At 39.7% G+C, this 23,062-nt stretch overlaps 1 protein-coding gene across 1 annotated transcript in view; it reads left to right on the forward strand.

The window, feature by feature from the left end:
- babam2 (BRISC and BRCA1 A complex member 2) overlaps positions 1-23,062 on the forward strand; it is an 80,373-nt gene that overhangs the window by 22,341 nt on the left and 34,970 nt on the right. The window contains exons 5-6 of the mRNA XM_042437220.1: positions 1,945-2,139; positions 4,227-4,301. Of these exons, the coding sequence (XP_042293154.1) occupies positions 1,945-2,139; positions 4,227-4,301 (270 nt within the window). The remainder of the gene's footprint in view (positions 1-1,944; positions 2,140-4,226; positions 4,302-23,062) is intronic.

Consider the following 23,062-nt stretch of genomic DNA (forward strand, 5'->3'; position numbering starts at 1 on the left):
AGCACACCTGGAACAATTCCTCCTACTCAGTAGACACCAGAAATGACTCTCTATATTCTGATTTGCTCATCATTTAGGTTGTCCTGCATTTAATTGGCTTTTTTGCTACAGCAAGGCAGGGAGAAACAATGATGAACAGAAGTTTCACACTAACTTTGGCATTGCAGTTATGTCAGGTTTGCACAGCATGTTGTTTGTCTTCTCATAGTCTGAGTCTTCCAGTTCTTTCACTCTCACAATGAGTTCAGGAAAGGAATCGCTTTCAGTTTTCATCACCCATGGGCCTTAAAGAATCCTGCGTCATTCCCCAAAACTAAGCCACTTATTACCCTATTTATCTCAAATATCGTCATCATCTTCATAATCCTCATATTGAGTATGTCAAGGGGGAAAAAAGTTTCCCCAGTTGCACATTCAGTCTTTCCAAGATGACTTGTATCAGATCACGTCAATGTGAAAAGGTAGTGATTGTGTGAAAACCAGAATCGACAAGTGCCATTCCCTCAAGGGAGCATAAATCTGTTAAAAAATAAGACGCACAGTCGTTTCAAAATCCAAACAGTAAACTCATTAAGGCAGTTATGTTTGTGTTTGGCTTTGGTCTTTAGTTGTGTGCTGTACTTCTCCATTAAAAAGGTCTCACGGCATCCATTCTCAAGAGTTCAGTCATCCATTTGTCTTTATTAGACCTGACATGTTTCTAGTTATTTACTTAAGCACGGTGTTGTTGGCATTAATTATAAGCAATTTTTCCTTGTGCATCAATGGACAGGTTTCCTTTAAGAGAGGAAAAACTCATGTTTGGTAGAGTTAGTCCAGTAGAGGGTCAAGTTTCGTAAGCTCTGTTTACTGATATGTGACAGGTGGTTGCATATCACTGTAGTTTTGTCTTGTATTGGATTGCATATTGGTTGCTGGCTTCAGCCATTGGCTCGAGTGCTTGACCCATTCAGACTTGGAAGGTATAATGAGCTTCAATACTTTGAGTCAGCATGGCAGTAATTATTATGTAAGCAAAGACAGAAATGGGCGTCAGCTTTGCCAAATTTTGGCACCATAATAAACTCCTACAAATAAATCCTCTGGGTGTGATATATTTCTCCATGCTACAGATAGCATACTCAATAAAAATCTCTAGTTATCATTCAGTACAGCTGCAGAGGTCAGAGAAGTTGCAGATAGAAGAGGTCGGGCCCAGTAGTTTTCCATATCAATCTAAATGAGTCTGTGGCAACAGGACATCCTGTAGCACAACCCTTTTCCCTCTGATCTGGTAATGGGAAGTACCGTTTGTCAGGATTAGGATTTCTCCCAGGCTCAATCTTTTTTCCTTTACCGTGTTCTTCTTATTATTTATATTTTCTGCTAATAATAGTACTACTGACTATCCATTATAATACTGCTGTCATTAATGTCCAACATTTCCTATGTAGACTCAAGTGCCATTCTGTATCTTAATGGGTTCAATAGATAAGCTCTTTAGAGGTTATCCTCTAACCACTTTTATGCTGGTAAATTCAGTGTGTGTTTGAGTTATGTGTCTTTCTATTCTGGAAATAAATCAGACCATGGTAAAGACAATTAGTAATTTTCTCCAACATTAAAAACCTTTTCAACTCCAATGATTCTTATCAGAATTTGCAAATGGGACAATTTTTTTTTAAAAATCTTTAGTTCAGTTTGTGCTTGTAGAGCAGCATCCTCTTTGTGCTCTATGCCACATAGAAATGTCTTCTTATGCCTGAAATCCAGTCAGATTTCTTGCCAAATCTGCCCCAACAGAAAATGTAATAGATGCCAAGTAAGGCTGTTAATCTTCTTTGTTAATTTTCTCACTGTAAGTATAATAATGGTGCATCTATTTTACATGCTGACATGTTGAACCTTAAAAAAAGAAGATGAATGTTGTGTCTCATTGTCTGTCTTCTCTGTTGTCTACTTCAGCACTTGGTCCAGTGGGATGCTGGAAACCCAGAATGTTTGCTCCAGCTGGTGAAGGAGCTTATCCAGCAGTACCACCACTACCAGTGCCAGCGTCTCCGCGAAAGCTCCAGGCTGCTCTTTGAGTATGACAGTCTGCTGGAGGATCCTGACTACGGCCGCAACATGGAGATCTATGCTGGACACAAGAACAGCTGGGTAAGGACCTGTATAATCACTGCGAGTGTGTGGTTACCTACATTTCACAAAACCAAGTGTCAAGTGACCCTATTATAAAATACATAAAGGGAAACTTCTTTACTTGTTTATAGAATCAAATTCTGACATGTAATTATACACAACTGATTTATTTACAATTGAATTGAATATTCAGACCTCAAATGTCATTTTCATAGGAAATGACATTAACATGTCATTTCCTTAAGACTGACTCTACAAAAGAGCTAGTGTCAGACAAGTTAGAATCATATGATTAGAAACATTTATTTTGACCAATTTCAGTTATAATATGCTGCCCCATGCTACATGATATTTAGATCACTGTGGCATCATGTTTGTGTACCAGTATGCCAGTGTAAAGACACATTCTTGAGGATACATTAACTCATGAACAATACATGATAAAACTTGATATTGACACTGAATGTTGTACATTTAGAGGAGTAGTAAACTTTTTTAGCAGCACCCCTTTATAAGAATTTTATATCATGGACTCCCTCCTTACAGCTGAACACCTGAAAAACCTCTAAGCAGCAAAGCGTGTTCTATTAGAGTGTTACTGCATATTAAACATGTTTAATACAGTGATTTTAATATTTGTAGTTCTTCTGTTTTAATATTATTGAAAATACAACATATAATATAATGTAAATATCATCTCAATTTAATGTGGTGTAATTATCTTGCACAATAAATGTAGAATGACATGAAAAATTTTACGGCACCCTCGGCCCATCCTCAAGGCACCCCAACTTATTAACTTAAAATCAGTAAGTTATGTAAAACTTACTGATTTTTGAGCATCCTACTGCATATTTAGCTTATTATTAAAGAATGGCAATCTTCCTAAAGAGGACCATGTTCTCATATTTATGAAATTACACGACACCATAATTACAATCCGTCATTCTTTTGTAGCCAGTTTTGTAACTGGTTTTGCAACCTGAGGGAATATGACCAATAGGCTTCCCACGCTGAAACTATGTCTACCTGAACACTACTATAGTGTATTAGAGATTACCTTAGCTTTAGCTTTTCAGCTTTAGCTTTTTAGTTTTAGCTTTTTAACTCAAGCTTTCGTGAGGGACATTTTCTGTTTATTGAGATTTATAGTTAAATGTTCATGAAAATGTTATCAGTAGTGGCTGATAAAATTGCTGATAACTGATGTAGTAAAGTTATTTGTAGGGCTTCAACTAATGATTATTTTTGATAACTGATGTAGTAAAGTTATTTGTAGGGCTTCAACTAATGATTATTTTCATTATCAAATAATCTGTAGATCATTTTCTTGATTTATTGGTACGTTGTTTGGTCTATAAAATGTCTGTTTCCATGAAAAATTGTTAAAAATGTCAAAATCCAAAGGTCATGTCCTTGAATTTCTTCTTTTGTCCTTACTAACCCCAAAACCCAAAGATATTCAGTTTACTTTCATAAAAGACTTAAAACCAGAAAATATTCACGTTTGAGAAGCTTGAATTTAGATATTTTTTTCTTTGAAAAATGACTCAAAACGATTAATCGCTTATCAGAATTGTTGGCGATTAATTTTCTGTCAAGGAGTTCTAATTGTATGGTTTCCAGGCAACCGGTGGTGAAGATGACCTGTGAATTTAGTTAAAGAAAACGACTACTTCAGCAAATGTTGTGGTGTTCTATTTGCTGATTATCAAGCCTCAATACAGCAAAGCATCAAATGGTTGGTTATATAGTCAGGCTTGTTTATGTAGTCTTCAATCAGGTTTTTCTTGATCTACATTAAGACACTTTTCTAACTTAAGACTATATTTTATTTTGGCAACACAGGTGCATTCAGCAGTCTAAAGGATTAAAAGGGTTTGAATGTGGTTATAATTCCCAAACTAAAGTATCAAATTGTTTTTATTAAATGTATTTTGATATCTGTAAAGGAACACTGGGTATCACCTTTTTTCAAACAATGAAAAATATATGTTTTCATTTTTTTTTTCTTTTTTGTTTTACAACACAATTGATCATTTTTATTGCACTGACCTCTACATTGTGAACTTTCAAGTTCTTTATCTCCGTTTCTTCTATTTCAGACGGGAGAGTTTTCAGCCCGTTTCCTCCTCAAACTCCCTGTAGACTTCAGCAACATCCCCGTCTATCTCCTCAAGGTAATTTAACCACCAACCCCATTTGACTCATGATCGATCTACACACCTTCACATTCTGCACACACATACTGCAGCCTCAGTTAGTCTCAAGGTAGATTCTGTCATGATATGAACTTCCTCAAGATATGATGTGATATTATGTCTTCATTTGTTTGCATGCATGTGTGTTCATGTATTTTGTAAGTGTGCAACTGATAGCAGTGGGGTTTATTTAAATCAACTGCAAGCCTGCATGTGTGTGTGTGTGTGTGTGTGTGTGTGTGTGTGTGTGTGTGTGTGTGTGTGTGTGCATGCATGCAGACTCCGGTCTTGGGGGCTGTGAGTTGACTAATCAGCAAGCCGTCACTCTCGATCTGCTCTGAGCTGCGTGGTGTCTGGAGGCAGCTTAGCCCAAGCGCTCTGTCTCTCTCTCTCTCTCTCTCTCTCTCTCTCTCTCCCTCGTATCAGTGATTGCCTTTACCCCTCTCTCACTCTCTCCCTTATCTCTAGTTCTCTTTTCACTCTCTGTCGCCCCCCCCCCTCCATCTTCGACTGCCTGCACGCTGGAGGCCCTGGCTCTCTGGCCTTTTCCAGCCTGGCCTCTTGTTTGTGAGGGGAAATGATGGTAAACATAAGGGAAACAGCAACCGTCATCAGCCTCACATCAGCCTTTGTCCCCATGTCTCTCAGACCTGGAGCACAAAGGCTTTGGGGTGGACTCATCTGCAGGCTTTGGGGTGGACTCATCTAAAGTCAAAGTCATATTTCTTTTTCTTTACCTGCATATTTTTGGGGAAAGTTTCTAGACTCAGCCCTGAGGGGGAGCTCTATTGGTGATAATGTTTTTCAAACAAGCATGCTGTCACTTGCTGGAGACCTGCTAGGTTTCTATGCGAAGGCTTTCAAAAGCAAGGCAGACACTTTAACCAGTGGGTGGTGGTGGCTGTATAGCCGCTGACACATTGTTGTCAAAGAAGAACTCACTGTAATATTTAGTGATTTTCTATTACAGAATGAATCTTGGATATGGATGTACATTCCTGTCACCCTAATCATACAGTATTATGTTCTACAATACACACACACAGGCGGCTCACTCACACACACATACAGTATTATGCTGTATTTGGCAGCAAGGGTATACATAGTATCACAACGGGAGCTCTTGAAGACTAAGGAAGAGTATCGACTTGCAGAGAGGAAAGTAATGAACATCAGCCTACACCTTGTCCACCTACGCATTACAGAGGAACAGGATTATGCAGCACATAGGCTGGACTCTAGGAACACAAGTGTACTGTACGCCAAACCGATGACCTGAATCCTCAGTTTGACAGTTGTCATGCAATTAGCTCTGTCAGTGTGAATGCTGTCTCGACTCAGTTGTTTTCGTGCATCGCGCATTTCATCACTGCAAGTAATTCCATAGATATATTATGGTAGAGCAGTTGAACTGAAATTAATTCACTCCTTCAGTACTTCCTGCCCAGGCAGACGGATGTACCCTATATACTCACTGCGAAGGAAAACTGGAACCCGAAGTTTGTTAAATTGAAGCTCATTGGTGAACACGGTCGCTCCATTTTAATGGATTGCAAGTGGCATTTTGTGGAAGAATGCTGTGCACGTGCCTTGCCTTACCAGTTTTCCTCGGCTTGTGGGTCAATTTTGCAACCAAGCAAGAATGAATCTATCCCAGATGATTAACTTGGAGGTCTTTGGGTCTTTGTTGGAGTTGAAGCAGTGTCCTCAAATGCCACTGAATCCAACACAACAGTATAAGAAAGACACTGTTTCAGTTTAGTTTTGTATGTTTTAGTGTATTTCCTATGATTTTTTTTTTTTGCGTATGCTGGGCAGAAGAGCACAAAACAAATATCTCTTTTAAGCCTTAAGAGTTTCTGTGTATTAATAGCAGATAATCCTTTGCAAGGAAAGCGAACGCTGCAACAATCAAAAAAGGTGATGCTTTTGCAGACAGATTTTAAGCCATCAGACAGGTACTGTAGGTAGAGGTCAGACAGTTGACCCTGATTTGAATCAACCTCCCCATCAAATCCATGGATGTCCTTGCTGGAGGGAGGAGGGGGATTTGGCACTGAAGCGGAAATCTGTTCAGACATAGGCTACTCTGCACAGCTAGCGAATGCCGAGATGTTGCTGGTGGGCGCAGAGCTGTGGAGGACGACTGTTACCTGGAGTGAAGCATCCGCGTGGTCTGAGCTCACCACAGTGGACATGTTTACCTTCCTGCATGTGCTGCCCAGCCTCAGGCAGGGGGGAGGAATGCTAGTTGATTTATTTATTTCTTTATTTTAAAGGGGGCAGCCTGTCATAGTCAAAAGGAAAGAGTGGGAAGGACATCGAGAGCGGAGATGAAGGAGGGATAGTGAAATGCACACAGATGGATGTTGGCAGCTTTCCTCCTGTTTTAAAAGGGCATGTGGTCCTCTTGGGCACTGTTGTAGTGTCTCGTTTTTTGATCGTACCTTGACCTCTGTGTTGTCACCTGTTTGAAGTTGCTTTTACTTGTACCCTCTCAATCAGCATTGGCCTTTGACCTCCCAATGCATAGAATAGTTGTGCATATCGGTTAGGTTAATGTAATGTGGTTGCAGTAAAATGTGTAGGAAACAAAATATTCTGTCCTAAATGTAAATGACTTCCTATCCACCTCTAATTCTACTACATACTGAATACATTTAATACCTTGCTTCATGCTACTCCAGGATTCAAATGACATTTTCCCTTTAATTACAAATATGACCTTTGCTTTGAATAACGTCCTTTTGCGTCTTAGAAGGCTGTTTGTCTTTCCCGTCCTCGCTCTGTAGAGTACGTATATGTGCAGCGGCGGCTTGCCTCTAAACGTCCACACTGATCAGCGTGGAGTGATGCCACATTCGTGACTGAGCCCTCTGCTCTCGCTTCACTTGAGCTTTGTTTCCCCCACAAGCACTCACCCATGTCACCAGCTCCAAAGCGATTGCAGACCGTCTCTGTGTGTGTGTGTGTGTGTGTGTGCGCGTGTGCGTGCGTGTGTGCACATAGCTGGTGTGTGGTTGGGGTCCTCAACTAGCTGTCATTGATCCAATAGGATGTTTCAGGTGACCCAAGTCTTGTGCACAAAATGATGTCTCTAATGTTCTGTAGTATCGTGTGCAAAAGATGGGAGTACGTGAAATAGTTAGATTTTTGTATGCTGTGGTATCCCAGCAGTCACTTGAATCAAGATCTTAGACTTCACACACTTTCATCATATTATTAAAAGATTAAAAGATTTCACAAATCACAAAGTCACTATCTCTGTTGAGCTAAAGACTCCCTTAAGCTGAAAATTCCCAAGTAGTAGATTCAAAACCTGAAAAATGAACAGGAATATTATGCTCATACAGCTCATAAATAACTACAATTAACAAAAAATAATATAATAAAAATATAAATCCTCATAAACTCCACATATGAAATGTTTACAGCCACGGATCTTCTGGTCAGTTATATTCATCAATTAAAATCCCTAATTTTTCAACCGTACATATTGGCACCTTGACCCTCACCATTAAAAAAAATTAACTGTAAACCACACTTGTTGCTGCGGTTTGTTGCTCAAATCAGCGGATGGATGAATCTAAATGCTGGTGTTTGAGACTGTCAGCACTCTGCGTGCTTAATTGGGTGGTGATGCTTCAGGTGATAAACTTCATGTAAAGACCCACTGAACACAGCTTGAGGTGGTGTAGCGTCCTCCCCCGTTCATTTTCTATGGGAAGCGAGTGACTTGTTTCACAAGGCCTTGTGCAATTCCAGGTGATGCAGGACTGACCCCCACCGCAAAAACTTTCATTTGCATAAAGTTAACAAATGAGGGCAAAATTCGTCTGGAACCGCCACAGTGATTTGTTAAAAAAACAATAAAAAGTGACAGTAGTGGTTGGATGGGGAGTTCAGGTAGTTGGTAAATGTCTGCAGAGGAGAAGACCATTGCTATAGTTATCTAGCTAGCAAACATTTTCACTCCACAACGACGAGCGACAGAGCAGCAGAGATGGGAAAGCTTTTTATTCACCTCCAGCGGGTTTTCACTGTTTTTATCCATCTGTATCGAGATGTTTCCAATGCGTTTTTAAGTCATCTGACAGAACAGATACACTTTCATTTTAATCAATACAGCTGTCTACACAGGTGACATAATAGCTCACATTTCACTCAAGCTATATGTGCGTAACTGCAGTCTGAGCGGCATGTCTAAACAGAGGGCATGTCAGGTGTGATTTTCAGTCGTTTCAATATATACAGCTGTCTATTCAGGCTCATTACTTATTATTTACACTTCAAGTATATTTCCTTCCATTCTGATTGTGTTTCGGGCTCTGAGCACTGCCAAAACACGGGTGACCTACAGTCAGCGCTGTGCCTGAACGCATCCTGTGAGAGACACACAAACAGACCAGTCGCTGCAGCTGCTCTGTTAACATGCTGCTCATGCTACACCTACACACACCAAATTTTACTGAAAGCGTAAAAACACGCTTTGTGTCACGGTTACGCGTTTATAGCACAAGTGAAAGGCGAGCCGTTACGAGGCCTGTGTAGAGAGCTGTGTTGATGAAAATAGAAGCGTATCCGTTCAGTCAGACACGGGTGAGATGTACAACTGAAAAAAAAAAAACGTGGCTGAAACGCTTTCTGTGTAGACACGGCGTCAGTTTGTAGTATTTCCCGTCTTTGTTGGCACACGTTTTCAACACAGTATATGTGAAGGAGTGCTCATCTCTCCAGTGTATCCATCTTTGGATTGGTAAGAAGAAGTTTGGTTTCTGTGCTGTGATTTCTAATTTTCTTATCAAGGAAATGTTTCTTTTGATCAGTGTTTAAATCATTTATGTCCCAGCTTTACTATTATCCATTCCAATGTATTTTATCCAGAGGTTACTCAAGTCCAGATTTGTATTTCTACATGTTGAACCTTTTTTGTCCAAAGCCTCTTCAGTGCCCAGCAACTGGTATCCCACTCCCTCAGGTCCCTCCAAACCTGACCTGAGGGAGTGTTGCATTTAGCCCAGGGCATCCCTCTATCCTCGTTTTTTTTTTTTTCTGTGCAATCTGTGCATGCTTCAACAAGAGCACTTACATCTAATTATTTTTACCCTAATTATTTTTGGTCCTGCCCCCCCTCCCACCTCCCACCTCCCTACTCTCCCCCCCACACACACACTTTAACCTCTAAGGCTCCACAGGCAGTAACTGAAAGGGGAGGGTCAGCCGTGGGCTCTCGCTCTGTCTTTTTATTTGTTGTGCCAGCGTCACTGACTCGATTATTTCTGTACCTTCTTTTCATTTCCTATTTTGTTTTTTTATCCAAATATCAACACTTGAATCAGCCTTGAGCAAATGTTGCATCCCTAAACAATACGAGTTTTTTGGTAAATGAGTAAATTGATATAAAAACCACACAAATCACATAAATTGTGGAAGAGACGTCCACATACTGTAACTGTCTTGGTTGTCTGTGCAAGTTAAAATCTTGATTACATTTGTATATCATTTAAAGCAAAGTGGAGGCCGTGTTGGTCTTCGCTATTCTCATTTTAATAATAGTCCCTGCTTTTATCTTAATACTATCGAAAGTGCTCCAAATAAGCTTCAGGAAACACTTCACAGAGGGGGAGAAAACATGAAAAGTTCCCCCTAACGATCCTCTCAGAACATGCTCCTGACTCTCCTCGGGGCTGTGTTTAACGATGGCACTGTCTTCCACCTCAGTAGCAGGAGGGTGAGAGCGTAGCTCTGACCCCCCCAGGGGCACAGTGGAGAAGCTGAGGACAGATTGAGGGTATTTCTGGGGTTAGTGGGGGAGTGCGGGGCAAGAACGTCGCAATCTCACTGTCTCTGGGCATAAGAGCCGTATCAAGTCCTCACCATCGTCATGGGGCTGACATGAGTGTTTTCTTGTGTGTGATAATTTAACAGTGGTTGCACCTGAGACTTTTGTTAAGAGTGCTTCATTTTAAAGTTCTTAAACAGTAGACTGAACATGAGGGAAAGGTTTTGATGGCAGTATTGGTATATTACACCCAAAGTAAATGGCTTCATTTGATGCCATTGGTGTAATAAGCCAATATTTATTTTCCAAGTATCATATAAACAACATTATGTGATGCAACCTTAAAAATGTGGTTGTTTTATGAAACTGCAGTTTTTCTCAATAGATGTATCTCAGCTAAACAGATACCTTTTTAATGTACTATTTAGGTTCCACAACCATGGTGCTCAAGGCTATTCACAAATACAGTTTAAAATGTCATTTGAATGATTAACCTCCACTCAAAGCTTCCGCCTCTTTACACAAAGTGATTTTTTTTCTACTGAACTATTCCATTTTGACATCGCCACTAAAAAAAGAAAAACATCTATTTAACCTCTAGCCTGTTCAAGAGTTTTCTCACTGTTCTAGTGTTAAATAGGTTATGAAGGGATCAAAGAGGAAGCGTCACTGATAGCATGAGGTCAGCTTTTGATTAATTCAGGGGGCTGATTAAGTAGGTGTTGTTTGTTCAAATCAATTGATTTTACCAGCCCACTCTTCACCTCTATGTATTTCTGTACTGGCTGTCTCCAAGTGAGGTTTTAAAATAGATCAACAACTTTAACAGCAGTCAGTGATGGCTTGGTAATGAACTCATTTACAGTAAAAAAAATGGAAATGTTATTTGAGCAGTAATCTGAGGCATGTTTGCACACTGATGTTGATGAATGCTCGTCATTCAGTTCTAATTGAGTTTAGAGCTAAATTCATCTATTGATATATTTTTGTCGTTAAACTGAGCGTGGAGAATAATGTATCACTTCTTTAAGATTAATGAATCTCATAACTTTAGGGTAGAATTTGAATTCATGCATTGAAATGAGTTGATTCATAGTATTTATTATGTTGCAGTTATTGTTTTGAAGCAGAATATGCTTATTGCCTTCAATCACATGCAGTAGTGTTTTGCTAGAAAACCCAAGAAAAGAAAAATCTAAAAATGTATAGAACTAAGGTGACAGACATTAAGGTACCAGGAACTTGACCGAGCCCCCGGTAATGGTGCTTTGGATTTGTGGTGACTGTGGTGTGATGAAGAGTTGGGCTTGCAGGTCACATGACATTTGTGTCCAAATAGAACCATTATCATTAAACATCTGTAAAATGTAAAAAATATTGAGTATCGCACATAAAAAAATACTCTTAGTATAACAATTTGAGCCATTAGGTCAAATAAAGTTGTATCAGTGTAATATTTCTGTGCTGTTCATGAAGGACTCTTGCACATGTAGTATGACTTAGGGCTGCAACTAATGATTATTTTCATTATCAATCTATCAAATGGAGAAAATGCACATCAGTTTTCCAAAGCCCAAGCCCACATCATTGGTTTTGTTTAACCAAGAGTCCAAAACTTAGATATCTTAAGTTTACAATTATATAAAAGTTGGAACAGGAGAATTTTTTCTTATTAAATGACTTAAATAATGATTCAGTTATAAAAATTGTTGTAATATATTTTCTAATCAATGAACTAGTCAATCAATCAATTGTTTCAGCTCAACTATGACCCCAAAAAATGTAGAACCCTGACGAATTTCTTTTGGCCATCAATGAGCAACTTTCATTGAAATGAATGGGACGCCATCTTGGAAAATAGTATTCTGTTCTCTTAATACTCACATGGATGGAATGTAATCTTTTAGATAGTTGTACATTTTAAGTATTAACTCATTTGGTTTAAAGGTAAATTGGGATTTGTCAGGTAATTCCAATGTTTTTCTTGTTTCGTAGGTCATGTACACTACACAAGTCTATTCTTTCATAACACATGTTGTTGGCAATCAAATCTTTCACTGGAAAAGACAACAAAATCCCCTGATTTGTAACATGTCTTCATAACCGCATGACAATATTGTACAAGTTCCACTGCAATAGTATGAATCTTCTATAACTCATTTAAAACTATCAGGATTACCAGACCTTTAACAGAACATCTGCAGATTGCAGCCATATCACATTAAACCATGACAAACAGTAACATTTTTACACTTTAAAAAGAAAAATTGTAAAAATTCTTCAAGGTTTGCAGTTGTAGTTCCATGATTTTCAGTCTTATCAATCTCAGCACCTGACTACTCTTTAGGAAAAAAAACACTTTAACTCAACACCTCCTCCTCACAAAGCCCAGATTAAGGCAGCTGGAGAATGACACAAAGCCACTTATTCGACAGCCTACACCGCTGAATCACCATTGGCGACGAGCACCTTTTGGGTACCTCAGGCCAACATACATGCTTGTTTGTGTGTTTGTCCAAATTTTCCTTTCGTCTTGTTGTTGTTGTCCATTTTTTTGTTTTTTTGTGTGAAGACTTGGCTACCTAAGAGATTAGCCACAAACCTCATCAGCCTGCAGCAGCTGCGGTTACCTTGCCTTTCCGGTTGCCACATAATTGTTGCTCCTTTCCCAACCGCTCATGAGGCTTTCGTTGTTGCGGTTTTCTGTCCAGCTTACGTCCCCCTCTGCGTGGCAGTTGAGCTTTTGGAGAAGTCGTGGCTGAAGATAGCCCGCTGCATCACATGATGAGTCTTTCACAATTCTCTGCACAGACCTAGAAAACAACATTGTGGCCACTACACACACACACACAAAGGCACAGTCACATACCTATACTCATACACTGACACCATATGAACAAGTGAATGTGACAAAGGAGGCTGTGGCTGTAACATCATCAAGCGTGACCACAACTCCCATCATTAAAAATCCATTAAGGCTGTGATTAAAATGGCCTTCAGTCAGTCATTACAGCTGGTTGTGCTGCTCACTGTGTCATTCGCTGTGTCATGACCAAAACAGAAGATTCAATGGCGTTTTTGTCTCCCGCACACTTTGACTGTCTTACTCCTCTGTTGGTTTGACCTGTTGGTTGTGGTTTGTACCACATGGCTTCAGATTGAGTCAAAAGAGTTGTTGTCACTTGACTAAGAGTGAATTGACCAAAATTAGCTGCTTCTGCATGATCCAGCTTAAAAGACAATCACGTTAGCAGTTCTGGTGATCATATGACAGATGGAAAAACAAAAAAATTACCTAATGGCCACCTTCCATCCATTACCCTTTTGTCTTTCTATTCCTGGCTTGTCTGTTACTCTGAGAGAAAGCTCGGGCCTGTGCGTGACTGTTGAGTATTTGGTGCCAAAGCAAGTGGTTGTAATTTGTGGCCTTGCCGTGCCCTTGCACGGTAAACACTGACTAAGAGCTCAGGAATCTTAAGAGCTATAAAATAATTGCAGGTTACTCCCATAATGCCCAGAGTGTGCTGCTCCTTGCTTCAGCTCTGGCTTTTCAGTCTCATCTCTTTTTTTTTTTGTTAAGCCTCTACTGTAGCTACACAAAAAAGTAGTGCTTTTTCTGCTCTATCTACTCTACTGTCAAATATTTTGTCTGCTCATTGCCGTAGTTACCTAAGAACACAAAGAACATTATTTTGTCCGTTAAGCATCATGAAGGTTTAGCAAATGTTTACTGATCTTTCCAGGATGAAGTAGTCCTGTTTTTTTTTTAAATTTCAAGCAAAGATTCAACTCTGATCATCATATTGTTAATTACAGTAATTAAGGATTGATAGAAATGGGTACAACATCTTTCATTTCCTATATAAACGGCCACTGTATCGCCCGTTTTCAATGAATGTGATAAAAGGCGACAGAGTTGCTCGAGAAGATTTGAAATTTACATTTATTACTACCAGTTCTTCAAACGCAAAGCCAATCTTCAGCTGTGTTTTGAATAAATTCAGGGTAAACCAAAGCATATCAAGATGCATTCATTTTGTTTTCACTGTGCTTTTGAAAGTCCTGTTGCTGAGTGATGGCATATCTGTATAGCACTGAGACATGGCATTTAGTAGGAAAGCAAGTTGCCCAAAAGACATCGTCAAGTAATTGCCAGTTTGGGCTTCACTAATGCAGTGTACGACTGAAATCTGAAAAGGCCAGCCAATGCTTCCACGCAGATAAACAATTATGTGGCTTTTAAATGGTGGATGTATTATAGCTTGGTATGCTCTTGAAGATGAATTTAAATGTCAGGCGTAACGGCTCTAAAACAGAAATAAGAAGTGAGTGTTCAAATATGATTTTTTTTTACACTTAATATCTTTATATCTTCATGTTAAAAGTATAATAAAAGCATGATCACTTGTTTTATCAGTCGATGTATATTTCCAGTAGCATGTGGCAATAAAATGATCATACGATACCAATTATGAGTAACATTTGCTCTTTAATGACTTTGAGTCCAAACTGATGGCAGGAAATGCACACTCCTCTTCTGAGTTTGCTGACACAGCAAACTGAAACTCTGCAGTTGCAAAAGAGAAGGATACAGTGGGTCGGTGGGATGTGGGTTATTATCTAACGTAAGTGTTTCGTCAGACGTTGTGTGGATTTCAGGGTGAAGAGATTGAGCCTCTGTATAGACACTATCAAATGCTCTTTACTACTATTTGGCTGTAATATTTTTTTATATTAGTATTTAAATTGATATTTCAATTATAATACATCATCCATCCATTGGGAATACATTTTTATTATTTATAATACTTTTTTGATACTTTTTATTGTTGGCAGAAGCTATAAACTATAAAAGCCCTTTTGTCATCAAGATGAGCTTTCAAAATGATATAGGACCATTCTACTAGGACGAAGTGTGTCCTTGTAAACAGCTGGCAGGAACGAGTTAACGTTGAGTTTGTATCAACAGTCTACAGTGTGTTAAAAAGGAGGATATTGAGTTTGCTGTACCTGTGGCTCACTGATTGAAGTCTGTAATTGTTAGTAATTGAGCTTCGTTGTTGGAGGTCCAGAACTTTGTATCTGATTCGTCTTGTTCACAAGCTCGGTGTATTTGAGAACCCTGCTGTGATTGCTGCCAGGTGGTTTAACATCTGGTCTTCCACATCTTCCGGCCGTCTGAGAAAATGTCACACAACGAGAAAGTTTAAAGGGCGTCTGGATGAAGCTGCTCTTCTTAATAGTAAAATGCTTTCATCTCGCTCGTGTTTCAGGCTGTCACGAAGAGAGCACAGCACAGCCGTACGACGGCCACGCTGAAATCAAAGGACACCTGTGCGCTAGCGTGTAAACACATAATGTTGGAGGATAGCTGACACAGATGCACGCAGTATAATATTTGTAATCATTAGTGCATCAACCCAGTCTCACATCAAAATGTGTAATAGCTACGTTGGTCTACAGGGGTAAGAGGTATTAGTTTCACAGTAATGGCTCTTAAAATTGTGAGATGCCTACTTTGTTTTTTGTTTTTCTTTTCTATTGGCCTGCATCCACATCATGTGACTGTCAAGTTTCAGCAAAAATGGCTGCCATTCCTTTTATTCTCAGTGGAAAATGCGACATTTTAAGATATTTTTGGCATTAAAATACATTTTGATGACATTTCTAGTGACAAATGTGCATTTTATTGTCATAATCTTTGTTCAGTGAATGTATGTGATATTTAGTTTGTTAGTTATTACAAAGATTTTTTCAGGCTTTTTATCATTTCTATGGTGGTTGCTATGGACGCTGCTATTGCTGAAACCGCGTAGTTACATGTTGTTTGACTCATTGTCTTTGTGCTTGTTATTTGTGTCATTTTATGTAACTGTTTGATGATCACGTGACGTGGACGCAGGCCAATAGAAAATAATAGACCAAAAAAAAAACGTAGGCATCTCACAATTTTAGAGCTGTTATTGTGAAACTAATACGTTTTTCGCTGTGGACCAGTGTAGCTATTACACATTTTGATGAGAGACTGGGTTGAGTGCATGTGACTGATTTCTGAGGCCTCTCTGAAAAAGCACCTGCTGGTATGAAAACATTACATTCCTGCTTCCACTACAAAAGCAGCGGTCAAAAGATCAGCAGTCCGATCCCCAGCTCCTCCGGTCCGCATGTCCGCAAGATACTGAACCCTAGACTTGCTCCCAAAAGCTGTGCCATAGCTATGTGAGTGTGTGTGTGTGTGAATGATTAGAAACTCCTCCTGATGTGCAGGCACCTTGCATGGCAGCCTCTTCCATCAGCGTATGAATGTGTGTATGTGAATAGGTTAATGTGGCATGTTGTGCAAAGCGCTTTGAGTGATCGGAAGACTAGAAATATATAAATGCAGTCCATTTACCATTTAATGAGTCAATTTCTTTCTAGTTTGGAACAATCGTATCATCAATCTAACTTTTCCTACTTATTCTGAGCTCTACTTTCTCGAAGATTTGCAGAGTTCTTGGCTTTTATGTCCCTGTGAACTATGTTACCAAGGCCCCTACTTAATTGCATCACCCAAAAGCAGATCCCTATCTTAACTGACATTTATGATGTACAAGAGGGATGTATGACCTTCAGTACTGCACACAGAACTGCCATTATTAGATGAAATTAAATGCCCTCAAGTGGTTTCTCCTTCTTATCCCATGTTCTTCCCACCTTCTGCTACATTTTCCCTCCTGGTGGGGAGTGTTTAACTGTTACCTGTGCAAGCTCATGTTTCATATGCTGTATGTTAACCAATCATGATGAAAAAGATATGAGTCACTTTGTTTTGTTCTTTATTCTATGAGGACTTGATATTATATTCAAGAGCAACAAACACTTTATTTTATAAAACCACATATGAAATATTGGCCTTGCAGAACAACTGTGCCTAGTTGACATGATTTCACAAAGTGCTGTACCATTCCATAAAGATTTCAATAACTTGCAAGCTTTTGCACTGAAGCGTTTTAACCGATCAAACAAGTGACCTAAATTAAAGTGTGAGTGTTCAGTGTTTGGAATAACATTGGAACCTCGCCTAAGAAAACATTAAAGGAGAGTGTAGTTCTTTGGAAGTCCCAGTTCCGCTTATCTGGAAATTTCCTAGTTATATTGAAAAATGTTCTTGGCAAATGTGATACAAAGTGTGTAAATAAGGAATTGTTTCAGCCATGATCTTACCGAACTGTCATAGCATGGAGGTAAACCACATTGTAGTCATTAATCATACTGATCTAGTGGTATGTTGTGTGCAAAAGTCATGAAAAGTATGAAGTCATTATAAATAAACTGCAAAGTATGACTTCAACAAATTGCCTGGAATAGATATGACAGCATGTAGACCAGTGGATATACTGTACTGTAACTTTGGTCTTGAGCCTAAAAATAGAAAGCCCATGGAAACCAGAAAGTACTTCATCCATGTTCTTGTAAATATCAATTTGTGATTAATGGAGCCCACACCCTGAAACACCTAGCGAGCCAAATGTAAATATTTGAACTGGATCTTTGGGTTATGACATAACTGTTACTGTTCAACTCCAGTAGCTGCTGGCTTAACTTGAACTGTGTGTGGTTTCTGAAAAGACATCTCTGGCTGTATCAAAAGTTAAACCAAGCAAAGAAGTTTGTTTTTAATTCAGTTTTATTTTATTTCATGTGCTTGTGAAGAATTGTATATAACATATGTGTTGCCATTGATGTATTTATCAGGAGTTGGCATGGAGGTATTTTACATCTGCAGTTCTTAACAGGTCACAATTAAAACATACATATAATGACTTACAACACTAAACAAACAGGATGGAACACATAATGATATAAAACAGCAGAATATAACTTACCATACCAACAGGAAGTGTGAGGACTGTGTGGGCATGTGCAGATGGTGCTTGTTGTGTTGTGTTGCACATGTCGGGGCAGGGCAGGAGTGGAAGTAATGCGGCAGGGTTGCAAGCATAACATGTTGGAGCTAGATCAGCTATCAGGCTAACAATAGAATTTCATAAGTAAACAAGACTAAAGCCCCAAACATGATTCTTGCAAGTATGCATGACAATGCATGAACCACTCGGCGCAAACATATGACCCTTGTGAACATATGAAATGTGCACTCTTTCTGTGGAGAACATCAATCCCTAGTCATCAAGGAGGCGACATATGCTAGTTTAAGATAATCAGAGCATCTCCATGACCACTGGGGATGGGTATCATTAGGATTTTATCAATACTAGTACTCTTATTGATACTCCTTATCGGTTCAGTTCATGATCGATACTCTTATCAGTTCTTTTTCATTATTATTTAAATATGACTAAATATTGTTTTTAGAGCAGTAAAAGTAATGTTTACAACAGCAAAGTTACTATATAAACTCAATAATATCTCACTGGAAACGAATCTGAAATGTCAATCAAATAAATAATATTCCTGACATCAAAATAGTGAGTGAAGTTTAGAAAGGGAGGAGGGGAACGGCCGTCTCAGCCAGCAGCTTTGAAGAATTTGCCAAATTTTTAAGATATTTGGCAAAGTAAGATAAACTGTTAGGCTACATACAGACGGCTTTCATTTCAGTTTGTTCATAACAATTCGCTATTAGCTTAAGTAGCGCACTGTGGTTGTTTAAACATACCGGTGGTGGACGGGAGACTGCTAAGCAGTAATAAAAAAAATAAAGCAAAACAAAATGTCGCATTTCTACATGTTTATGCTTGTTGAACAAGTGTTTCGATAAATTATTTACTGGCTTTTTACTCGCCAAGGTTTTATCGTAATTACAGTAACGAGCTTAGTTGTTGTCAATGCCTCGCTGCTTGGCTATCCACTGTGTTTGTGTGTGTGGAGGAGTTAAGCCCTGCCTGTCAAACACTGACACAAAGAGCAGCGGACAGAGAGGAGACCAGAAATGACACCAAAAGCGTAAAAAAGTGCAGATAAAGAGCCGACCTTAAAATACCCCGGGTTCTTAAAATTTTAGAACCGGTTCCAATTCAGAACCAGATTTCAGGTGGCATCCCTAATGACCACAGTAGTAAACGAACATGGCGTCTGTTGAGGAATGTGTACTGCTGTACTTTTTACTGCACGTAAGAAAAAAAAATAGAATACACAGAAGATGCATTGTGCAATCTGGTCAGCACGATTGTTTTGAGTGGAAGTGAACCCAAAACGAAAGGGGTCAGCTTTCTTTTGTTGTTTCATGCTATAGCGACCTTAGCTGCAACACTCAGACTGCAGCTTGTGTTGCGTTAAGAATTTCCAGGTGGCACACTACAGAATGCAATGACGCGTGAAATTGAGCTTGTGTAGCTTGAAGCTTGTATTTGGATGGAGCATGTTTGGGGACCAAGAGTCTACAGCCATGCTAGTGGCTCTGTGACACTACACTTAAGAACAGTGGTGCTTTGAGCTAAATGCTAATGTCAGCACACTAACATGCATACAATAACAGTGCTAACAATGTTTTAGGATGTATCATTTTTATGTTCCCCATCTTAGTTTAGCGCGTTAGCCACAAACACAAAGCACAGCTGAGGCTGATGTCATTAGTTTTGCAGATATTTAGTCATAAACGAAAGTACTGGACAAATTGTAATTTTGACTTGAGCTAGAGGAAAAGTGAGGGGATTTCCAATGTGGTTTACAATTCATCTCGAGGGGAACATGACTGTAGGCCAAATTTCATGGTAATCCTTCCAATAGCTGACTGGGCATTTCACTCAAAACCGCAAGTCATCCTCATGGTGGCGCTAGAGGAAAAGTCAGGGGATAAGCCAAGTCATTAGGATACATGTTCTGAGAACTGTAATTGTACAAAAGTGTGTGTCCATCCATCCAGTAGATGCTGAAATATCACATAAAATTTGACCTGCTGGTGGCGCAAAAGGAAAAGTCAGAGGATCATCAAGAGTCATGAGGTTTCATTCTCTAGCCACCATTGATATCTGCACCAAATTTCATGCCAATCCATCCAGTAGTTGTTGAGACCAATTCAACAGAAAAACCATTCATGGCTTTAACACTATATTCTTGTTACCCTCCGTCATTTTCCTTGCACTCACCACCTGCCTCACAGCATTCCTCCTACTCTGCTGCTTAATGTGTTTCACCATGCAGTTATGAAAACAAATATATGTGCAGCACTTCCTGAACAACAGGTAAATCCCACACTCTCAAAATGAAATCAAAAGTGCAAAAGTGCAGTTCTTAAATTTGTCATCTGTCGTACTTCGTCGTAATTCAAATGACTGAGATGTGTAGCAAATATTTGCAGAGACTGGGTCCAAGTTTGACTGAGCTCTCTACCTTTTTCACTCTTGTTAGTACATAGTGTTTAGTGACCTCACATAATCCCTGGCATAGCTCCACCCAAGTTCAGCCTCAGCAGGCGTCTAATTAACCTAAGTAGCTAAAAACACCTGCACACTTGTGCAAGGCCTCCAAACGGACTTTATATTCAGATATAACCTGTCATAATGATTTCATTTGTGTCCTTGAAGCTTTGCATAAGCAATAAAGTAATAAAGCCACAAGTGTAAATGTGACAAGGTCATATGGTTTAGTTATTTGTTTAGATATAGGTGGCAGTTGCTTTGTGTGTTGGTGTCTTCGCCTCCGTCAGTGCACTTCCATCCACTGACCCATGACTCGCGGCAACAACTCTGGTGCTGCGTTGACAGACGGGTTGCCAGAAAGGTCGTGCCCCGAGGTGAAGGAGTCAGGCATTCTCCATCATTCCTTGTTGTGACACATGACTAGTGGCACCAGAGCCTCGCAGCATGATGAGGTGATAAGCAAAAACAGAAAATGTGAGCTCCTTGACCTTTTTATTTCTTTCACTTTCTCTTTGCTTTATGACAGCTTGGATCTTCACGCCTGTGTTTTCCTGTGCTCCTCCTTTCCGTGTTCTTCTCTCCCTCATTTTATTTTGTAAGGCACTGCAATGCTAAGCTGGTAACCTTCATCAGAGGTGGGAACTCATCAGAGACACCTTGGTGCTCTAGCATCCCATTGATGATGACACACTTTTGGCCTATTAAGTCTTGCTGTATTATATCATAACTAGGTGTGCGAGCATATGCAGTGACTAATGCCACAGAATGCCTCTGACGCCGGTGAATTGATAATTGTTTGCAAATGATAAACAACATATTCCTCACTGAGTCACCTCTTGCGTCACGATGCCATGGCATGCATGCAGTCCAAACATATTTACACAGCATGTCTCATCTTGATGATGATGATGACACTTGGGGCCATTTGTTTTTATTTGATTGTCTTTTGTAATGAGTTTTTTGATTGCCTCTTAATGTTTTAGTATGTTAACTCAGTGTGTCAGTTTTCTATGGAGCTTACACATTACTTAAACAATTCTATTTTTGCCAGTTGAAAAAAAAAGCCCATCCCCCCCCCTTTATTGATGTTCTTTACATCCCTGTGAGTAAATATAAATAGATGAAGCAGTCATCTTCTATATCAGGAAATGATGAAATGTCATGTGCCTTTCAGAAGACATTGGAAGCTTCCGTCACCTCTCTTTGAAGTGAGGAAGTAAATGGCAAAAGATTATTTAGAGAGAGGAAGGAGAGCACCTCAGCCTCCTCTGAGGAGTGGAAATAACAGCCTTAGGATGGGTGGTAAGAGAGCACGGAGCTCGAATCTCTCTCCCTAATGCTCCAGTGACCCCAATATGACTCCCTGATACCAAAGGTCATGCCCGCCTCTTGTCTCCCTCGGCGAAACTGCGATCCGCAATCCCCCTCCCGATCCCCCCCCCCCCCCCCCCCCCCTCCACCCCAACCCCCCCCATCACCACCCACACTGCGTCTCCAAACGAATATTCCCACCCACCTGCTTGTACCCCCAGCTGAGCATCACAGGATTGCAGCATTACAGTCTCAGGAGAACCCCCCCCCCCCCCACTCCTCCTCCTCCTCCTCCTCCTCCTCCTCCTCCTCTTCCTCCGTCCCCCCACACTTCTCCACGCCTCCATGGAATTACTTCCATCTGGCCTACTTTCCGCCCTCGCTCTATATCAAGTTGTACACTATCTATATGTTGTTTTTCTGTAACACCTCCAAATGTTCTTCCTCCTAATCCTTTGTCTTTTTTTTTTTTCTTCTCACTTCAACCTTGATGTTATTCAGCTTTCATTTAACGCTCAGTTCCTTGTCCTTCTGTACTCCTGATTCTGCCTTCTGTAGGCATTTTATTAACACATTGGTGGCTTCAGGGTGAAATTGTGTCCCTGTATGTTGCCTGTCTGCGCTCATTTGTGTGTCTCGGCCTTAGCTTACTCTCGGCTTACCAATGACTTCAAAAAGCCCTACGATGAAGAAAAATCTGACTATCTCTGCTGAAGTGTCCCTTCTCCTTTCCTTTTCATTCCTCCATAGCGTTATACAAAAACACAAATGTAATTAATGGTTTCTAAGCAGTAGACTTTAAAAACGAGTTTAGCAGACTTGACAACAAACATCCAATTTTCTATTCGTAAATAATTTTAAATGTCTTTTAAAATATGATATATTACATTATTTGAACCGGCTTACACCTGTTGGAAAAACCTCTAAGATACTCTGATGTTACATTCAAGGTGTCTTTAGATACATCACATCTTTTAGAGGTAACCACAAGAAGGATATGTGGGATATTTTTGTCTCTTACAGCTCCCATGTGGTAGCACTTATTACAGTCATGTATTAACACAAGCAGTAAAGATTGCAGTTAATCTGCTATTGTCAGCAGTCTTCAGTTATAAATATCAAAGTACTGCTGTATCATTCATTCAGATTCGATCGTCTAGACCTTCCAAGACGTTAAAAATATGTGCTGCGGTTCATATAAGGTTGATTAAAAGAAAAACAGACGTGACTTTGGAGGAGTGTATTCAAACATCAAAATATTTTCAAGCTAAAGGAACAAAAGCGTT

This window comes from Thunnus maccoyii, chromosome 16 (assembly GCF_910596095.1).
Source record: "Thunnus maccoyii chromosome 16, fThuMac1.1, whole genome shotgun sequence".
In the NCBI taxonomy this organism is placed as follows: Eukaryota; Metazoa; Chordata; class Actinopteri; order Scombriformes; family Scombridae; genus Thunnus; species Thunnus maccoyii.